The sequence below is a fragment of the Lontra canadensis genome, unplaced genomic scaffold (assembly GCF_010015895.1).
Source record: "Lontra canadensis isolate GAN:19392208 unplaced genomic scaffold, GSC_riverotter_1.0 scaffold4, whole genome shotgun sequence".
Classification (NCBI taxonomy): Eukaryota; Metazoa; Chordata; class Mammalia; order Carnivora; family Mustelidae; genus Lontra; species Lontra canadensis.
In genome coordinates, this window is record NW_022630998.1 from 35,730,878 (window position 1) to 35,750,581 (window position 19,704).

Here is a 19,704-nt window from a genome sequence, read left to right on the forward strand (position 1 = left end):
TCCTAGTCTGAGACAGTTATGGAACATTTGGAAGGCCAGTGGGAGCAATGGTCCCAGGTGGGCTGGGGCAGCTTTGGCGGCCAGCTGACACAGCATTGAGGCCAGTGGTGTTCGAGAACCTTGGGTCTGGTGGATGAGCTAACAGGTGGGCTTGTGTCCTTGTCTCCAGGGGGCCAAAAATAGAGGAGTTGCTCAGTAAAGTGCTAGTGGCTAGGAAATTCCACTGAAAGTGCTAAAACCACAATACTATTTCACATGTGTCCTTCATGGCCATCCTCCTCAGAGACTGGTTTATGTAGTGATGTGAAAAGATTTCAACATAAAAGGCAAAGGGTCAATTGTGTGTGTACATTTACATGAGTGGAAAATTATTTTTGGATATAGCTGCCCTTCCGAAAAACAGAGACACTTAAAGAGCCGCCTTAAATTATAAACAGGTCTAATTGATGACTTTAGTTTCACTGTTCTTGCTGCCCTGCTGGATTTAACATCATTTCTTTGAAAGGCATGGCATGCCATCACTGGATGATGTCTTTCTTCTTCATTTATAGTAGGAAATGTTCACACGGCATGAAAATAGGAAAATGAAAACAAAACACTGTTCATGTTTTGAAGCATTGGGGCCAATGACAGAGGAAGCCCTCAAAGTGAAGTCCAAATATCTTATTTTTGAAAATAGGATAAAATCCAAGAAACCATTTGTAAATATTACTTTTGTCATTTCTTATTTACTGCCGGTCTGTATGAGAAGAATGATTACAGCTATTTCCTCTGACCCATGACCTTTCCCTGCTGGGGATTTACAGGCTGTCTGGGAATGTCCGAACCCTCCCTGGAGAGTCCAAGGTGGATACACAGCTAATTATAGCCTTGGGGGAGAGGGCACTGCTCCTAAGGCAGCTGTAGTTTAGAGAGCCAAGTCTTGTTTCCTCCGCACATAACTCCCTCTTCTAATCATCATTAATATCTTTAACAGGAGCATCAAGTTAAAAATAAAAGCACTGGATGATTTTAAAAATGTCAACACAGTGATGGTTTCATATTGGCAATAAAATTCTAAGAACCACTTATGATCTATCTTTCTAGAAAACTCCTAGCTCGTTTCTTTAGAGAGGGTATCTAATGACCAAAATGACTGTGGTCACTAAAGCGGGCATACCAGGGACAAAGAATGTTTGTTTGTTAAGGAGTCGTTCAAGCACAAACTAGCTATACTAGGTCTTTCTATTGGAATTCAGCTTTATGTCTAGCCTGTGGAATCCACCGCCAAATTTCCACCCCAGACATCTCACATGTAAGTTAACTATCCTGTTTCAGGACAGGGAACTCACTGTCTCCCCCTGCAGTATGCTAATGGTTAAGGGCGCTGGGACAAGACAGATCTAAGGTCCATTTGGGCCTCCTGTGGCTTACTAGTTGTGTGGACTTGTGCAATTTATATAATCCCAATGAGTCTGTTTTTTTCATTTATAGAATCAGAATCTCTCAGAGGACTTAGGACTGAATGAAAAGTCACATGTAAAGCCGCTCACTAGGGTCTGACATGTGGTAAGCATCCACATGGTCATTAAAGCTTTGCTGCCCAAGATGGCAGCCACTGGCCACAGATGGCAATGGACCACTTGAAACATGGCTAGTCCAAACTGAGATGTGTTATAGGTGTAAAACACACACCACATTATGAATGTTTAAATATGAAAAAATTAACAATTTCTTACATTAATTACATATTGAAGTAATGACATTTTCAATATATTGGATTACACAGACTGAAATTAATTTCACCTGTTTCTTTTCAAAATGTAATTTCTTGTGTGGCTCATTTTGAATTTATTTTGGCAAGTACACATTGGAACATTCCATTCTTACATAGCAAGCTCACTCTAAGAGGCCTGCCTTCCAGTGAATCCCACTCACTGGACCTGGTTAGTCATGGGACTTCAGCACTGAGGCGAACCTTTGGGAAACAGTCCAACCCCTGATCATACAAGTGAGGCAACTAAGACATTAGAGGCTCTAGAGTTAGAGAGAGGTTATACTATTTTTCTAGAGTTACAAAAAACAAGTTGAATTCACTTTCCATATCATCAGCCCCTCACAAACCTGCAGAGAGGCCCAAATTGTGTCCCCATCCTCTCTTCCACTCCTTTCTTTTTGCAAGCGAACCCCCAGTTCCTTTCTTTTTCTGCAAGTGAAACCCCCAGTTCCTTAAGCCTCTTCACAATAAGATTTAAACAGAATTAACAGTTTTGCTCCCATCTGTTTGCCAATGATCTTAAGATGTGTCCCCTCCTCACCCCAATGCAAACACAATATTCTATATATAGTCTAACCACCATAAATCAACTAACTGGTTGGAGGACTGGTTCCCTGGCTGTTCCAGCAATAGGTAAGACACCAGGCCAATGAGACCAAGAACCTTAATTCTAGGGAAGAATTAAGAGAAAAAGAAACACAGCAGGGAGTTTGTTCACCGCAGCTGTGTTCAAGTCCTATTGTTGGTTAATGAGACCACGTGTTGGTGTGGCTCCTTAGACTTGGCCATTCCACTCCTATGGCATCTTTGATGATGGTCTGACCAGTAGCATCTCTAGCATCCCTCCCCCCACCCTGCCATCTGCCTTACAGTTTGCCCAAGTTTGAAAAGAAATTCATGTTTGTGCAATCTAAGGAATATTTCCAGTTGTTTAAAATTCTTCTGGCATGATTCTTCATTTTTATCACCAGACATCAAGTATCAACTTAGCCATTTAGGGCCCATGCGAGTTTGTACCAAAAGTAAAGATGTCTTTCAGGTGGGATGTTAGGTGCCTCAACTGAATCATGGGATAGGGAAAAAAAGTTCCTGAGAAATGACGATTGAAGCACCCAGGCAACTAAGTTTGATTAAATCCACAAATGTTGCCTTCTACTGAAACACACGTACTTTGGTAGAAAAACAAGCTTAAAAAGGTCATGAGGATCACTTTTTTTTTTTTTTTAAATGTAAGCTCTACGTTCAACATGGGGCTCGAACTCATGATCCTGAGATCAAGAATCAAATGCTCTCCCAACTGAGCCCACCAGGAGCCCCAGAGATCACACGTTTGAAGTGGAATCATGAGTTATCATGAGAAAGATTTATGATTATGTAGTTTTCTATAATTTATACAGTGTTAATACATGCCTTCTTTGCCTCATTGTATCCCTTCCTTCCCCTCTCCGTCTGCCCTCTTCCCCATTTAGAGATGAGGAAACTGATGCTGAGGTGACTTGCTCAGAGTTCCATGGCCAGTAAGTGCCAGACTGAGGCTGTAATTCCAGGTCTCCCCAGGAGGCCTCAACCAGGATTTTTGGGTTTGTTCTTTCAGTATCACCAGGCTTGGTAGTATTGGCAAAATGGCAAAAGCCCAAACTGAGGAACCTTATTCCATTCACATACAGAAGGGAAAGACAGTGTTCTTCCTACTCCCGTCTGTGCCTTTACATCCTTCCCATCGATTGGTCAGTCTTTCCTCTCTGGCGTGGAAAGATCCCCCAGCATCAGTTACGAAGAAACTGCTCTGCTATCATTCTCATGATTTATTCCAAGATTCCCAAAGGTACAAAGAGTAGTGGCCTTGCCCTCAATGAGTTGTAAAATCTTGTAATCAAGAGGGCAGATCCTGGAAGAGTTAAGATCATCTGAGTGTGAACCTATTCTCCTCTTACTAGCCATATTAACTAGGAAAGAGTTTTTGTCTCTTCTGTGAGAGACAGAATTCTGTGTCTCTGCATAAAATAGAGATAATAACCTCTGCCTCTTATGATTGCTGAGATATAACATAACAGATTTCATCTATATCTATATCTATATTTATATAGATATGTAATATCTGGAATATTATATATATATATAATGGAATATATAAGTATATAATATACATACATATTTTTATTTATCTGTATCTATAAGATAGTCCCTTTCATGTGGTAACATTACATAGGTGTTTGCTATCATTTTCATCGAATTACTGAGAATTATAAAGCTAGCATAATATAAAGTTTATAAGCATAAGGATTAACAATGTCTCAGGGTGCCTGGGTGGCTCAGTGGGTTAAGCCTCTGCTTTCGGCTCAGGTCACGATCTCAGGGTTCTGGGATCGAGCCCCACATCAGGCTCTCTGCTCAGTGGGAAGCCTGCTCTCCCCGCTTCTCTCTCTGCCTGCCTTTCTGCCCACTTATTATCGCTGTCAAACAAATAAATAAAATCTTAAAAAAAAATGTCTCAAATTCTTCTATGGCAGATGCCCCCATGGTGATGAGTTACTCATCACTGTAAGGCTAGTTGTTTTGTAATTAATCATAAGAGGACATTTCTGAAAGTTAAAAACACAACCTGTTTAAGGAGGAAGCAAAATAGTTTTGTTTTTGATAGAGGAAAGCCAGGTATTTTCATGTCCCAAATGTTCTGCATTCCATGACTGTCCATTTCCCATTAACTTCTGAAAGGTGTTGTCTGATTTTAGTTAAATTTGGTTCTGTAATGAAAATCTCCAAAAACTGGGACGCCTGGGTGGCTCAGTTGGTTGGACGACTGCCTTCAGCTCAGGTCATGATCCCGGAATCCCGGGATCGAGTCCCACATCGGGCTCCCAGCTCCATGGGGAGTCTGCTTCTCCCTCTGACCTTCTCCTCGCTCATGCTCTCTCTCACTGTCTCGCTCTCAAATAAATAAATAAAATCTTAAAAAAAAAAAAAAAAAAGAAAATCTCCAAAAACTATACATTATGTTTGAGTTCGGAATTTGGTTTATTAGCTTGGAAAAAAGACATCCCCATTAGAGTTTTCAAATCAATATTTAAGGTGTCTACTAATGAAATATCCATGATAAAGGGCTTATGAATTTAAAGCATGTCAGTGACTAGCTACTTGCTTCCCATAATTTGAGACTTAAATTTCCTCACCTCAAAGATAGAGATGTGGACTAGATGGTCTCTAAGCTTGCTATCACTGACACATTTTATAATTATCTATTATTAGCAAGATTTTCAAATATATACCTAAAGTATAATGTCTTTGAAGGTAAGGTTTGCCTAATATCATGGAGCTAATTCTATTGAATCTTTTGGGCAATACCCAAATTCCACTTTCACAGAAGTCTACTGGGTCAATCTTTGTTTCAGGTTTTTTTTTTTTTTTAATTAATTTATTTATTTGACAGAGATCACAAGCAGGCAGAGAGGCAGGCAGAGAGAGAGAGAGAGAGAGAGAGGAGGAAGCAGGCTCCCCGCCGAGCAGAGAGCCCGATGCGGAACTCGATCCCAGGATCTCGGGATCATTGACCTGAGCCGAAGGCAGAGGCTTTAACCCACTGAGCCACCCAGGCGCCCCTTGTTTCAGGTTTTCACTTCACACTGACCACGGACTGGAGTGCTTACTGAAGAGCTCTGCCTATAGCAGGATCTCAAAGTATGCCCAGAGGAAGGCTATCTAGACCCCAGAGGTCTAGGAAAGCAGTAGATCATCAAGAATTATTCAAACACTTGCCCAAAAGCCTTTCTATAGAAATGAGAAAGTTTATTCTACAATTCACACTGAATTGCAAGGAACCCCAAGTAACCACAGTCTTCCTGAAAAAGAACAACTTGGAGGACTCACCAGTTTCAAAACTTATTACAAAGCTACAGTGATCAACGCAACATGGGACTAGGATAAGGACTGACATATAGATGGATGGAATAGAATGAAGAGTCCAGAAAGGCATACATGTGTGGTCAGCTGGCTTTTGACAAGGGTACCTAGACCATTTATTTGAGGAAAATAGTGTCTTGAAGAAATGGTTGTAAGACAAATGAACATCCACATGCAAAAAAATGAAGTTGGCCTACTGCCTTACACCAAACACAAAAATTAGCTCAAAAGGGATAATACACCTAAATATAAAATATAAAAATAAAAAAGTAAAATATAAAAACAAAAACTATAAAACTCCTAGAAGAAAATAGGAGTATATCTTCATGACCTTGGATTGGGCAATGATTTCTTATACATAACAACAAAAGGACAAGTAACAACAAAAAAATTGATTAACTGTCCGTTATCAAGTTAAAAAACTTTTATGCATGAAAGGATATTACCAAGAGAATAAAAAGACAACCGACAGAAGGGGTCAAAGTATATGCAAATCATAAATCGGGTAGGGGTTTACTATCCAGAATATAGAAGCAATGCTTAGAACTCTGCAATGAAAAGACAAACAATCCAATTTAAAAAACCGGGCAAAAGACTTGAGTAGACATTTCTACAAAGAGGGTATACAAACGGCTGACAAGGACATGGAAAGACACTCAATGTTATTAATCATCAGTGAAATGCAAATCAATGCGTTGATGAGATAGTACTTCATACACACTAGGATGGCTATAACAACAAGGCAAAACAGAACCTAAGTGTTGGTGACGATGTGGAAAAATTGGAACACTTACATCTTGGTGGTAGGAATATAAAATGGTAAAGCCAACGTGAGGAAAGTTTGGCAGTTCCTTAGAAAGCTAAACTTAATATTACCTTAAGACCCAGCAATTCCATTCCTAGGTTTATACCCAAAAGAACCAAAAACAGGTGTTCAAATAAAAACTTGCACACTGATGTTCGTAGAGGTACTATTCACAATAGTCAGAAGGTGCAAACAACCCAAACGTCCAGGATAAATGTGGTATTTCCATGCAATGGAGTATTATCCAGCCAAAAACACTATGCAGAGTCAAAGAAGCCAGACACTAAAAGCTACACAGTGTATGATTCCATTTATATGAAATACCCAGTTAGGCAAGTACACAGAGACAGAAAGCATCAGGGACCAGGGACTAAAGAGCAGGGCTTGGAAAGATGTCCTGGGGTGGTGGGAGTGACTGCTTAATGGGTGTGAGGTTTACTTTTGGGGTGATGAAATGTTTTGGGACTAGAAAATAGTGATATTTGTGTAACATTCTGCATGTACTAAATACCCCTGAATTGTACACTTTAGAAGGTTAAAACGGTAAATTTTGTGCTATGTATATTTTACCACTTAAGAAAAAAATGAGTGGCTCTACTTAGACACTATTTGTTTGCAGCTGCGACAGAGACCTCCAAGGGCTGAGGCAGGTAGGACAATGGACCAGGTTTCTCCCCCTAAGACATATGGCTGCCCAACAGGCCTGACTTGTATGGTTCTGCTTTTAAAATGAATTCCAAAAGTTCACAGACCCATGGAGACTCTTCAGAAAGAAGTATAAATATATATAAATACAGGACATTGAGATTATTTGACATTTTAGACTACTCACATTGTGATTTCCATTCATTAATGCACGTATTTGAGTTGACTGCCTTTAGAAAATGATGTTCAAATAAAAGAACAAACCAATTATGAGAAAATTTCCTCCCATGACTTGTAAGGACAAAGCTTATGAGATCATAGGCTGCTCGGCCTCATTTAATTTGTATGGCAGAACCATACAATCTGCATTTCCAGTTCCCTTTACAATTGGCACTTTCACCCAGGAACCCAGAGAACAGACTGCGCAGTTTCCCCCCTTGCCTCCGCCGCCCTGCGCTGCGTTGTCTCTCTGCAAATTCAACCTGACTTGCTATTTAGTAGTCTAAGGAACTGCCTTCAACTCCTCTTCTGAGGGCAAGGCTGTGTAAGAGTCCTGCAGCTTGGCCTCTGTCCTGCTCTCTACCAGCGGACTTCAGACACCCGGAGGAGAGAGACCGTTAATGGCTTGCTTACTGCTATAGCCCCAGCATCAAGCCAGGGCCATGGACACAGAGCAGGTCCTGAAGATTTGGTACATGAATACAGGTCAGGCCTTAGATAATCTGAGGACAAACTAAGGAAGCCAAAAAGAAGCAGCACGGGTGGGAACAAAGGACACTAGGTTTTTTCCCACCATTTTAATGGATGATAATGAACAGCTGGAAAAAAATTAACTGGAGGTGAGGGCTGTTGGAATCCTGTCGGGGCAGGAAGGATAGCTCTCGTTACAAATAAAAACCACCTCAGAACTCATGACATATAACTTGGAAGTAATGTGTGAAGTATTATTTAAATACGTAATTATTCCATTTTGGCCCCATTTCCTACTTCCATTCTCTACCTCAGTCTAATACACAACTGACTTATGCATCCTTTTGTTTTTAAGTTCTTAAAAACTGTATTGTTTGGTGAGCATATGTTTTGGCTTATGGTGTTTTGATTTATAGTGATGGATTTCATTCTTTCTTACTCCGTGTGTAAAGGGCTGGTATGGAACATCCAGAGGCCTTGATGGAAATAATACAGTATAAAATCATGAATGCTTCACTGTAAATTCTCGGGGGCAGAAACTAGGGTATAAATGAAAGCTGGTAAACATATCTGGGCTTAGTGTAACAGGAAAGAAGGTTAATAAAGCAAATGACAGTGTTCGGTCCTACTGTGGTGCGTCTTTTATATCAACACTGGATACCAGACATTAAATATGGTCTTGAGTATTTCCTCATTAATCTTTTCACCACTCAGAAACAGTTATTTCCCTTTAATTACCTCAGGACTTTTACAGGCAGAATTAATCACTTTGTTTCTTAACAGAAAGGAATCAAATTGCTACATGGAAAACCGAAAAACAAGATGGGCTTTATAAACTATTATAATATTTAGTTTCTTCTTAAATGATAAGTAGTCCATTATCTGTTGGTCAGATGTTTGATGAATAAACAACATATTTCAATATTTATATACATCAAAGTCAATTATTTGGGGATTCAGCCTATTTAAATTTGCATGTTTTAAGATGCGCAATCAGAGACACAATGTGCCCATTATGCCCCAAACTTACTTTATCATGAGGCTTTGGCCATCTATAGCTTCGCCATCCCCTAGGTCATACTTGCTTGTCAAATAAAGGGAAATCTCGATCTTTGAGAGTTGATTTAGTGTATTTGCTTTGTTAGGGTCATTGGGGTCAACTGCTCCTTCCCCTGCAGAAATAAAACATTGTTATTCTTACCATTCACTCATTGCGTTGGCATCTGCAACGCAAGATAAAGGTTCTATGGGAAAGACAGGCTCAGTTGTACAGGGATAATGGTCTTCATAAAACAAAACAAAACAAAACACATTCTAATACATTGCAAGAGACTTTTAAGATCTCTCTCTCTTTTAAAGATTTGAAATATTCTCTACTCCCAGTATGGAGCTAGAACCCGCAACTCCAAGATCAAGAGTCGCATGTTCCACCAACTGAGCCAGCCAGTCACCCCTTAAAAAAATCTCTGATTTGAACTTTAAAATAACATGGAGCCCAGAAACTCAAAACATGAAAATATTACTAAAAGAGAGAACTTAATAAAAGAAATCCTTATAAAACTCAACAAGGAATTTGTAATAAACTTGGCTCTTTAATGATTTCTTTTCTTTATGTACAGGTTGACTAATCCCTTTTGATCCATCTAGAGTTTATTTCCAAGAATACCTAATTGCTTTGTAACCTAGGACGAATTACAGAACTGTTTTTGTTTTTTTTTAAGATTTTGTTTATTTATTCATGAAAGAGAGAGTGAGCAAGAGCAAGGAGAAAGGGCAGAGGCAGAGGGAGAAGCAGGCTCCTCACTAAGCAGGGAGCCCAACACGGAACTCTATCTCTGGACCCCAGGATCATGACCCAGTGAAGGCAGACACTTAAACATCTGAGCCACCCAGGCACCCGAATTACATAACTCTTAATGTAGGATGGGGGCTAGTGTATTTACCTTCTTAAGTAAGGTTAAGCAATAAGACTTGTTTGATCTAGAATAGGAAAACTGAACAACTAAACACAAACCACAGGATAAGTAGGAGGCAGAAGAAGCTCTTACCAAGAAAGGACTCCACACTAGGTACCTCTCCCAGCGATTCCAGTAGTTCATTCAGCAAGTCCTGTTTATCAGCTGCAATCGCCTCCTGGTGTTCCAACAGGAGCTTTATAGAGACAGCAATAAACACAGAGACACAAACAAAAGTAAGCTCGTAAGTGCTACCATTTTTACACGTTCCCTTTCCGGTTTTCCAAGATGAGGTTCTTCTAATACTGTTTGGGACTTAATTTTTATATATTTTTTAAAGTAAGTTTTACGCCTAGTGTGGGGCTTGAACTCATGACCCTGAGGATCAAGAGTCCCATGCTCTACTGACTGAGCCAGCCAGGTGCCCCTACTGTTGGAATCTTAATTACAAGTTTGACATTTATTGAAATTAGAGACCACAGGGACACACAGTTTTCAATATTATCTTAGCAGTAAGTGCTTACTTTACACAAAGAAACTGGAGCTTTGTGAGAGATGTCCACAAACCCTCTTTCAGCAAGATCTTGTGAGATATGCCTCAGAGCAGCCTTTTACCACTTAATCCCTGTGCTCTAGTCCACCTTGACTGAAAAGGTCAGAGTTGGAGAGGAAAGGGCTACAATGGGGCAGAAGTCTCTTGACTAATACTGGGGGTAAACTAAAAGTGCGTTTCAATATCTCTTCACAGAGAAATTAAGCAGTAATCAAACACTATGGCTATAAAAAAAATCACCATTAAGCTATTTTAATCTGTCTGCCATTGAAGATCTTTCAAGGGTAGGGATCACAGAAATGCCCATATGGTCCCTTGGCCTGAGACCCGGATGTACCAGGTGTTTCTTCTGCTACGCAATCCCCAAAAGGATCCAAGGTGAGTAAAGAAAGGCATTATGTAAGTAACAAAGGAGATAAAATGACATGGTGGCATCTGGAATGGTAGTATGTATATTTTTGGAGGAAGGTACTTTAGTGACAGAACAAAACAAAGGATAAATTTATGTTCTTGTTTTCTGAAGAGACAGGAGAGCTGATTTGGCTGCTGTCTGGGGAGTGAGGATTTAGGCAGCTAGCTTTGACCCTTTATTCTGGTAATTAAAGAACATAAATATCTTTTGAAAATGTCTCTTTGAAGAGCTTATTTTGAGGGTCTCCGTGTTCCTTAGAGGACAGGGAGTCACAGGCTGGGTGGGTTGAGCTGAAGCCAAGTTTCTGTGTACATGGGGACACCTCCTCTTTTGAGACAGACCGTAAACAGGATAGTCTTCCTCTGCAATTACAATACTCCCACGTTATACATCTGCTTCCAACCTAACACATGAAGAAAATCCAAGCTGGTCACAAGCTAGATTTCCCAGGAAAGCAGAATCCTCTGTTTTCAATTTTTGTTAACAAAAAGAACAGACTATTTCTCATTAAAGAGTAACAGTCTAAATTAACACAGTAACATTTTTTTTCTCTGCTATCCCTGGGAAAGAATGTCTCATTCCAAAAGAGAACTCCCTACCACTTCTTCAGAAAGATACTGCCCTCAACAAATGTGTAGCCAGTGTGTGGACATTTTTTTGAGATGGATAATCTACCATAAAATAGACAACAGTGGTTGCTCAAATATGAATGAGTCCACTCGCTCATTAGAGCAATGTTGCAAATGTTGCATTGCTGGACATGTTCTATGATTTTGAGTGTTTATACATAGAGAAAAGAAGTATAGCCTCTTCATTTGATCAACCAACTCACTCCTTCGGCTGGCCGTTCCAACCAACCATTGATTAAGGTCACTTAAAATACACATAGAGAACTTGTTGCAATTGTTAGGGGGGTTCCTTGTTCCAACCCTGAAAGAGGGAAATCAAAAGAAGATCCAATCTTTCTTCTAAACCTGTTCAAGCTTTAGTTTGTTGGAAGAACTTGATAACATGGACTGAAATTTTAGCAGCCAATTTTGTCATCTCTTAGTGTATCTGCTTTGATGGGCAGGACAAGACCATTCGGAGGTGTGTTATTTGTTATGCTTTCCTCCTAGTTGTGTGTAATCCAAACTGGGTATATGATTAATGAAGGCTTCTTGACCTCTAGTGTGTCTCTTCAGAACCTGGGTTCTTGCAGAGTGTAAGCTCTGATGTGGGAGGTCTGGAGTGCTTTTCTAACATGTCCCTAAGACTTCTCTTAGAGGAGCAAGGTGGTAAGCACTTTTCAAAAAGGTTATCTTTTAGAAATCAGGTTTTGCAAGAAATATGTTCCAAGTGGTCTTAAAAACCAAAAACCCAAAAAACCAAAGATACTCTCAACACTTAGCCTCTTTTTTAACTTTAAATGATTAAGAAGCCATCTAAGGCTTTCCTGTGCTGAGCTAAGTGCCCTGACCCCAATAGGCGCTTAATATTCCTTTCATGGCTGATGGTGGTGATATTTGCATGCCCTCTGGATGGAGACATTATGACATACCACAGACTATGAAATTGCCTTGAGAAATGGGGTTTTCCAGAACAAGAGAAATGATTCTTTGCAGACAGCTAATGTTGGGTGGGGTGTCCTCTCTTTCCTAACCTTGAACAGCCTATTTTCCCCTCTCTTTATGTCCAACATTAGAAGAGAGAGAATATTCTCATTATCCCAGAATTTTAAGGAAAAGCTGGGAAGATTCTACAAAGGGGAAGAGAAATACTGTGGGGGTTCAGGCAGTGTAGCCCTGGTGGGTAGAGGAAATAGCAGGACCCATCCCTGCTCAGGACTTAAACTTTACATTCACAGGCTGACTTTGTCAACAGATCATGTAAGAAGAAAACTTGGCTGGTTTGGGAGGAGTTTTATTATGTACTAGCGGGAATAAACGCACCATGTAAAAAGTAAACGTGACTTGTTTGGGAAAAGAAATCTTATTCATATATAAGTCAGGGAATAAATAATCAAAGGTTTCTTAGGATGTTGAGTTTAGTATTATTAGCACATGCTTACAGGAAGCCCCGAAGAGGCTAAGCATTTTCAAGAAAACAGCATCTGAAACGTGCTAAGACCCTACTTACTGAATGTGTGCTGATGATTTCTTCAATTGAAATATAAATGACGGGTTTGCTGACTGTCACCACATCTGTGTATTTATCCATATTAAACTTTTCTTCTGGCTCAGGGACATTACAGGCTTCTTTGAAGTATTTCCTAACAGAGAAAACAAATGCTTAAGACAGAATTCAAAATAGCTTTGTCAAAACACTGAGGAAATCATGAATTATGACTAGTGCTTTATTCTCCATCCCAAACTGTGTGTGTGTGTGTGTGTGTGTGTGTGTGTGTGTGTTGGGAAGGGGGGCACTTGTTACAGAATCTTCCAGAATGGCTCCTAACTCTAGAAGCTGAGTCCCTGTTTCCATATGTTGGACCCAGCAACTTGAGCAGGAATAGAGAGAGCAACACAGCCTCACGTCTGCTAGTGACTTAATGTAGTCAAATTATGGGCAGGTTATTTAAAAAATGTTATTTTGAAAACAGATCCCCTGAAATTTAAACAAAAATGTCAAGACGGATAGTGTTTGATCTAAGAATCAAGTCTTTCTAGAGAAAATAATCTGGAAAGCAATTTATCAAATGTGCTACTTTATTTTTAAAAATATTTCATTTATTTATTTGAGAGAGACTGCAGGCAGGGAGAAGGAGTGGAAGAAGCAGACTCCCCGCTGAGCAGGGAGCCTGATGTGGACCTCCATCACAGGACCCTGGCATCATGACTTGAGCGGAAGCCAGATGCTTAACCAACTGAGCCATCCAGGTGTCCAAATGTGCTCCTTTAAATGGCACAAGTTCCTGGGCCTAATAACCCTTCAGAGCTTTTGTTGCCAAAGTGACTGAAATTCAAGTTAAGCCTACACTACTCCTAGTTGATTCAAACAACAGTTGCTGACTAATGGAAAAACTGTTAATGCTAAAAACACCAATACATACCATGTCCCATTCCCCCAGTAATCAGATTCTAAAAAGTCTCCTCCTTAGATAATAGCAAATTTAGACGGGGAGTTCAAGAAAGCCAGGGGCTCTGATCATGGCTTAGGTTCTCTTGTATGGGCAGAGAAGGTATTTCATTCTATAAGGTGGTAAATTTCCTTCCTCCTTCCTTCCCTTCCCTCCCACCTCCCCTTCCTTTCTCTCTCTCTCTCCCTTTCTTTTCCTTTTTCTTCCTCCCTCCCTCCCTCCCTCCCTCCCTCCCTCCCTCCTTTCCTCCCTTTCTTCCTCTCTCTTTCTTCTTTCCTCTTTTCTTTTCTTTAAGAGAGGGAACACAAACAGGGGGAGTGGGAAAGGGAGAAGCAGACTTCCCACCGAGCAGGAAGGCCAATGCAGGGCTCCATCCCAGGATGCTGGGATCATGACCTGAGCTGAATGATTGAGCCACCCAGGTGCCCCTCTTTTTTTTTTTTTTATTTTGTTTTGTTTTGTTTTTAGGAGGGAGAGTGCAAGTGGGGAGGTGCAGAAGGAGAAAGAGAGGGAATCTATTTTTTTAAAAGACTTATTTATTTGAGAGAGGGAGTGTCCGTGCCTGGGAAGGGGTTGGGGGTACAGAGAGAGAGAGAATCTCCTTGAGATCGTGACCTGAGCCAAAATCAAGAGTCAGACACTTAACAGACTGAGCCACCCAGGCTCCCCTGCAGTCAATTTTCACATGCCTGTGCCTGAAATTATCCTTGATTTATCTCCTGTGGATACCCAAGGCTTATATATCCAAAAGGCCTCTACCTTCCAGCCCAAGGCTGAAGAGGTTAACTGGCAGGCAGCCATGGTGGCATGGGAGAGGAGCACGTTTCCATGTGACAGTTGGTCCTTCTACACTTTTTTTGACAGTTTGGCTTCCTACACTTTGAATAGGTTGCTGAGGAACACATAGAATAAATATAAGTGTGAGAGGAAAAAATATGAATTTAAGAGGAAGAAGAGGGGGGACTTTGGTTTTGTTTCTTTTTGAAGAAGAGCTGGAACCACAGATGTTTGATAAGAATAATCTGAGAAAAACGGAAGTAAAAGGAAGTTGTAGTAGCAGATAAGGATGTGCAAGAAGCAGTACATTTTTCCTCTGTGAGAAGAACTAAAATTAGCAGCTTGAGATACCAAAACTTCCTGTAGTAAGAGGATTTGGAGGGAATTTTCTCACAAGAGGCCACAATTCTAAAAATAGAAAATAATGATCATGAACTACCGTTGTGAGCAGATAATTTACTCTTCCAGAGAAAAACTGAGGAGTGGGAAATCAATTTTCCAACTGAGCAGTTATAGAGGCTGCATTTATGTTTTATTTCTATGACCAACTGACTGAATGGCAAAAAGAGAAAAAAATGAACGCCAAGTTGAATGTGCTTCCGTGGAGAGCTTGAGGGGGAATGGATCTTCCTACCAAACACACGCCTTTCATGTTTCCATGGGAAGATCAGTGATAGAATTTGGAAATGCCTATTAAGGCAACAGACCTAAGTCTTATATGGGTGACAACAGAGGTTAAAGAATAGAACATTGTCATATATAATCCTCAACAAATATGAAAGCTGGATTTCCCTAGCCTTTTAAAAACTGAATACTCAGTGTCCTGTTGTCTGTTGCAGATAAGCAAGTTCTTTCTCACTGGACACATTCTTAAAGAAAATGGAACCAAACACCTTCTTCATAAGTTCAATGAAGAAGAAATCAGCTCTTCTGACTTTTATTTTAAGTCCTCTAAACCTGTAGCACACCAGGAAGAATAAAGGTTTCATTCTGTCCACAGGAGAAATCAAACATCTGGGGATGGGGCGCCTGGGTGGCTCAGTGGGTTAAGCCTCTGCCTTTGGCTCAGGTCATGATCTCAGGGTTCTGGGATCGAGCCCCGCATCGGGCTCTTTGCTCAGCGGGGAGCCTGCTTCCTCCTCTCTCTCTATCTCTGCCTGGCTCTCTGCCTGGCTCTCTGCCTACTTGTGGTCTCTGTCAAATAAATAAATAAAATCTTAAAAAAAAAAATCTGGAGATGACTCAGGATAGCAGAGGCCCTAGGGGTAGGGGTGGGATGGGGAGCCTCAGGCAGAAGGGACCCAGCCTGTTCTTTTCCCGCCATGTTAGCAAGAAGAAGAAATAAACACCGTCCCCTGAGGTTCCCAATCCTCATCCCCAACTTTACTTCTCGGTACAGAGCACACAGGACTCTTCCTTATCATCTCACAAGTTTCTCCAAAAGTAATGATTCCTCTCACCTGAAAGCTTGATACGTCTCTGATAAATAATTGTTCATAGAGGAGAGATGCTCGTTCTCTCCTTCGAACAGCTTGTTGGAGGCCGCATGCTGAAGGACTTTGGCCACTGACCCCAAGTTTCTCCTTTGGTCGGGATTGATCTGACCTCCGGCGGTCATGTCGATGATATCGAAGCCGTCAGGAGCCACGATAGCTGGGTTCATGTACCGGTAGTACAGGAGGTTCCCCACAATCTGAAGGAATGCAGAGGAAAAGACCATTTTTAAGAGAAACAACCCAAGGGTTTTAGACTATTAAAAATTGAAGTAAATATTCATTGCTGCTTCCCAAGAAAGATCCTTTTCTGATCTGAATCCTAAAAATGAGTTCTGTAAGGGTAGTCAAAAGAGTCCCACATTACCAATATAGTTAATCAAATTATTTTTGGTAAAACCTAGGTTAATTAGAGCACATTGCCCCCAGATGCACTACTATAAAGAAACTCAATAATGTGTGAGAGATCTCTAAAGGAATTTCAGCATCATCAATAACCTTGACAGTCATTCAAAACGGAAGACCTGCAGCTTTTTATAAACAGTCATATGGAGGGGGAAGAAATCTCACAAAATGTTATGCTGGTAATTATTCTGGCTCATGCCCCCAAGAGAAGCTATGGAGAGACAACCCTCGAAAATCTACCTTTAATAGCTCATCTTCTGTGGCATCAGGAAATTTCTCATGGATCGAATTCTTCAGTACTTTCGCTATATACCTCAATCCATAACTACATGCAGAACAGATGACAAAAGAAAAGAATGGGAAAAGGCTAAGTGAGAAAGAAACACAAAGCAGTTGTTCTCATCAAACACAGCGGAGCAATTTTCTTAAAAAATTAAACATAAAATGAGATGGTAACAGAATCACAGGACCTTTGCTGATGTTCGTCACTGGGCACTGTTTTTAGTGTTCCCTCTTTGAAGAACAGTTATAAATTTCCAATGCAAACGCAGGCAAACTTTTAAAATCGTGTTAAAACCGCACGAGGGAAAACGCCTATCTCCACTGTGAGGATTTATGTCCCATCGTGTTGCAAGAACTTGCAGGGAAGAAAGTTCAAGTCGCTACGTGTACAACTTACGGCAAAAGATCAAGGGAAGAAATAATAGAGTTGAGGACTTTGTCGGTGACCCGTCTCAGGTTCTCAATGGATGCCTCCAGTTTGTTTTTCACTTCTGGGTATGTTAGAGCTTGTTCAGTGGTCACATCATAAGGCAGCTTGCTGAAAACACAACAGGGGCATTCAATTAACTGAGGGCTTAGGGACAAGCATTTGTGTCCTTGCCAAGCTGTTTCTACAATCAAGCTTTGTACAGTGAAGCAGACATCACCCACTGACCTCGGGGACAAAATGTTTGCCAGCTGAGGGGAGGTCCCATGTGTCCAGACAGTCCCTCTGCCACTGGAAGGATGAGGGGGACTGCAGGCTCTCTTGGGGCTCTCTTGGCAAAATAAGAGGCAACTCAAGTGATATAGACTCATCTAATTTTCTTTCTTTTTTAAAGAAGGTTCCCCAACATGGAGCCCAACATGGGGCTTGAACTCAGAGCCCTGAAATCAAGATCTGGGCTTAAGACCTGAGCTGAGATCAAGAGTTGAATGCTGGGGCACCAGGGTGGCTCAGTTGTTAAGCATCTGCCTTCGGCTCAGGTCATGATCCCAGGGTCCTGTCATCGGGTCACACATTGGGTTCCCTGCTCGGCGGGAAGCCTGCTTCTCCCTGTCCCACTCCCCCTGCTTGTGTTCCCTCTCTCACTGGCCCTCTGTCCAATAAATAAATCTTAAATAAATAAAATCTTAAAAAAAAAAAGAGTTGGATGCTTAACCCACTGAGCCACCCAGGTACCCCTTTTTTTAATTACAAAAAAGCAGTACGTTCATTACAGAAAAAACTGCATATAAACAATCAAGAATATAATACCAACCCAGAGACAACCATCTTTCATATCTTGGTGCATAACTTTCTAGGTCCTACTGTATATATCTGTATATGTGGGCCTAACACACATGGGTATAATAGAGTTGATACATACACATTTTCCATACAGACCCTACATATATGTGTGTGTATCTATACATCATACACACATATATGTATTTTAATCGAAAATGGTTTTCTGTACCCAACTGCAACTGGAAATTATACCACAAACATTTTTTCCATGCCAATAAAAATATTTCTATACCACTATTCCAAACACTTACTAAGTCTACTATGTGTTATACAAACATTTATTTAACAAATTCCTCACAGCTAAATATTTTGACTTTCCCCAACTTTTTGCTGTTACAAACAGTGCTGGGAGAACCATCCACATAATTCTCTGTGCATATCTTAACGATTGCACAAGGCACCCTTTTGCACAAGATAAAAAGCTGAGATTGCTTAGATCTACCAACTACCACCCAGGATAAGCCCATCCTACCTGGCTTACTAATGCTTACACAGGGAACTTACTGACTTGGTAACCGTAAAAAAAAAAAAAAATCAGGTGAAGAGAAAGTCTGTAATATTTCCAGGTCTAGGTTTAGAAACACATAAAGAATAACCAAAGGAGAGAATTACAGAAGTTGTGAATTTGGGGATCAAATGGTGCTGAATGTTGAAAATACTGTGTCATATAGAGATGTGCGAGAGTTCAAGAATGGATATGTTAGAGGGAGGGAACATCTTCAGTTGAAAACTGCCCCTGGACAGCAAATTTTGTTTTTTTAAGAGAGCTTAAGAGTATTTATAATAACCATGTAAAAATGATCATAAAAAATGACTGAAAACCAACATCTTCTGGGCTCAGGTACCTGGCTTCTCCAGTCTGTGTTTCCAGTTGGTTCACCCAAGCCTTGTACACCTCTACAGGGCTCGTGTTGATGGCCAAGGACTTGTCGTCCAGGATCTCTTTCACCACCGGAGCCAGGAGCTGGCGCAGCGTGTTCTGTCCCCGGGCACCCCTGTTGAAGCTCACAACCATCTTGATGACCGTGGGGTTCCCAGTCACTATGTCCTGCACCTGATCCACCTTTGATCTGAAAGAAGCCCAGACCAGAACAAATGGGTTGCCTCTGTGGGTAGAGTTTTAAACAGCCTGTGTACTCTCTGGGGCTCAAGGACTTCATGGGGCTCCACTTCCTTCATGAAAATTGAAGGCGGCATGGTTTAAAAGCAAGCAATTGTTTGTAAGATGTGTGTTCATTATGTGAGGGACTCAAGGATGTGAGAATAAGTGCTCGGCTTTAATTTCAATCTAGAAGGCAGGAAGGGACTGAAAGTGGACAGATAGTAAGAAGAATCGAGGGGGTCATTGTGTCCCATCTCGTTATCAAATTTTAAAAACAATGTTCTCAACTCAACGAACTGACTCCACTTCTTCAAATCGAGCTCAGGTGCACCACAGGGAAGCTTCTGGCTACCTCAAGTGGCAGAGAGAGTCCTTCCTGACTGCTGATTGCCAGCTCCTGTGAGCCTTCCTGATTGGCCTTGCTTTCACCTCCATGCAGCCTCTCACCCTCCCACGTTGACCACGTGCTCCCTCTGCTCCCCCCTTTCCCCTCAGTGTCTCAGAGTGACGTATTCCAGTCCTCATCTCACCCAGTCATTCCCTTGGTCTCCTTTGCTGGCTCCTCTCCTCACATTTGAACTGTGGGCTTTCACGTCTTTCTACA

General features: G+C 41.0%; 1 protein-coding gene across 4 annotated transcripts in view; it reads right to left on the bottom strand.

Annotated features, from left to right (window-relative positions):
• Positions 1–19,704, bottom strand: part of IQGAP2 (IQ motif containing GTPase activating protein 2) — a 277,729-nt gene that overhangs the window by 13,391 nt on the left and 244,634 nt on the right. For all 4 annotated transcript variants that reach the window (XM_032848144.1, XM_032848125.1, XM_032848135.1 and 1 more), the window contains 7 exons: positions 18,844–19,068; positions 17,126–17,266; positions 16,687–16,771; positions 16,009–16,241; positions 12,832–12,964; positions 9,842–9,944; positions 8,824–8,965 (listed from right to left, as the gene is read on the bottom strand). In XM_032848144.1, coding sequence (XP_032704035.1) covers positions 8,824–8,965; positions 9,842–9,944; positions 12,832–12,964; positions 16,009–16,241; positions 16,687–16,771; positions 17,126–17,266; positions 18,844–19,068 — 1,062 coding nt within the window. The remainder of the gene's footprint in view (positions 1–8,823; positions 8,966–9,841; positions 9,945–12,831; positions 12,965–16,008; positions 16,242–16,686; positions 16,772–17,125; positions 17,267–18,843; positions 19,069–19,704) is intronic.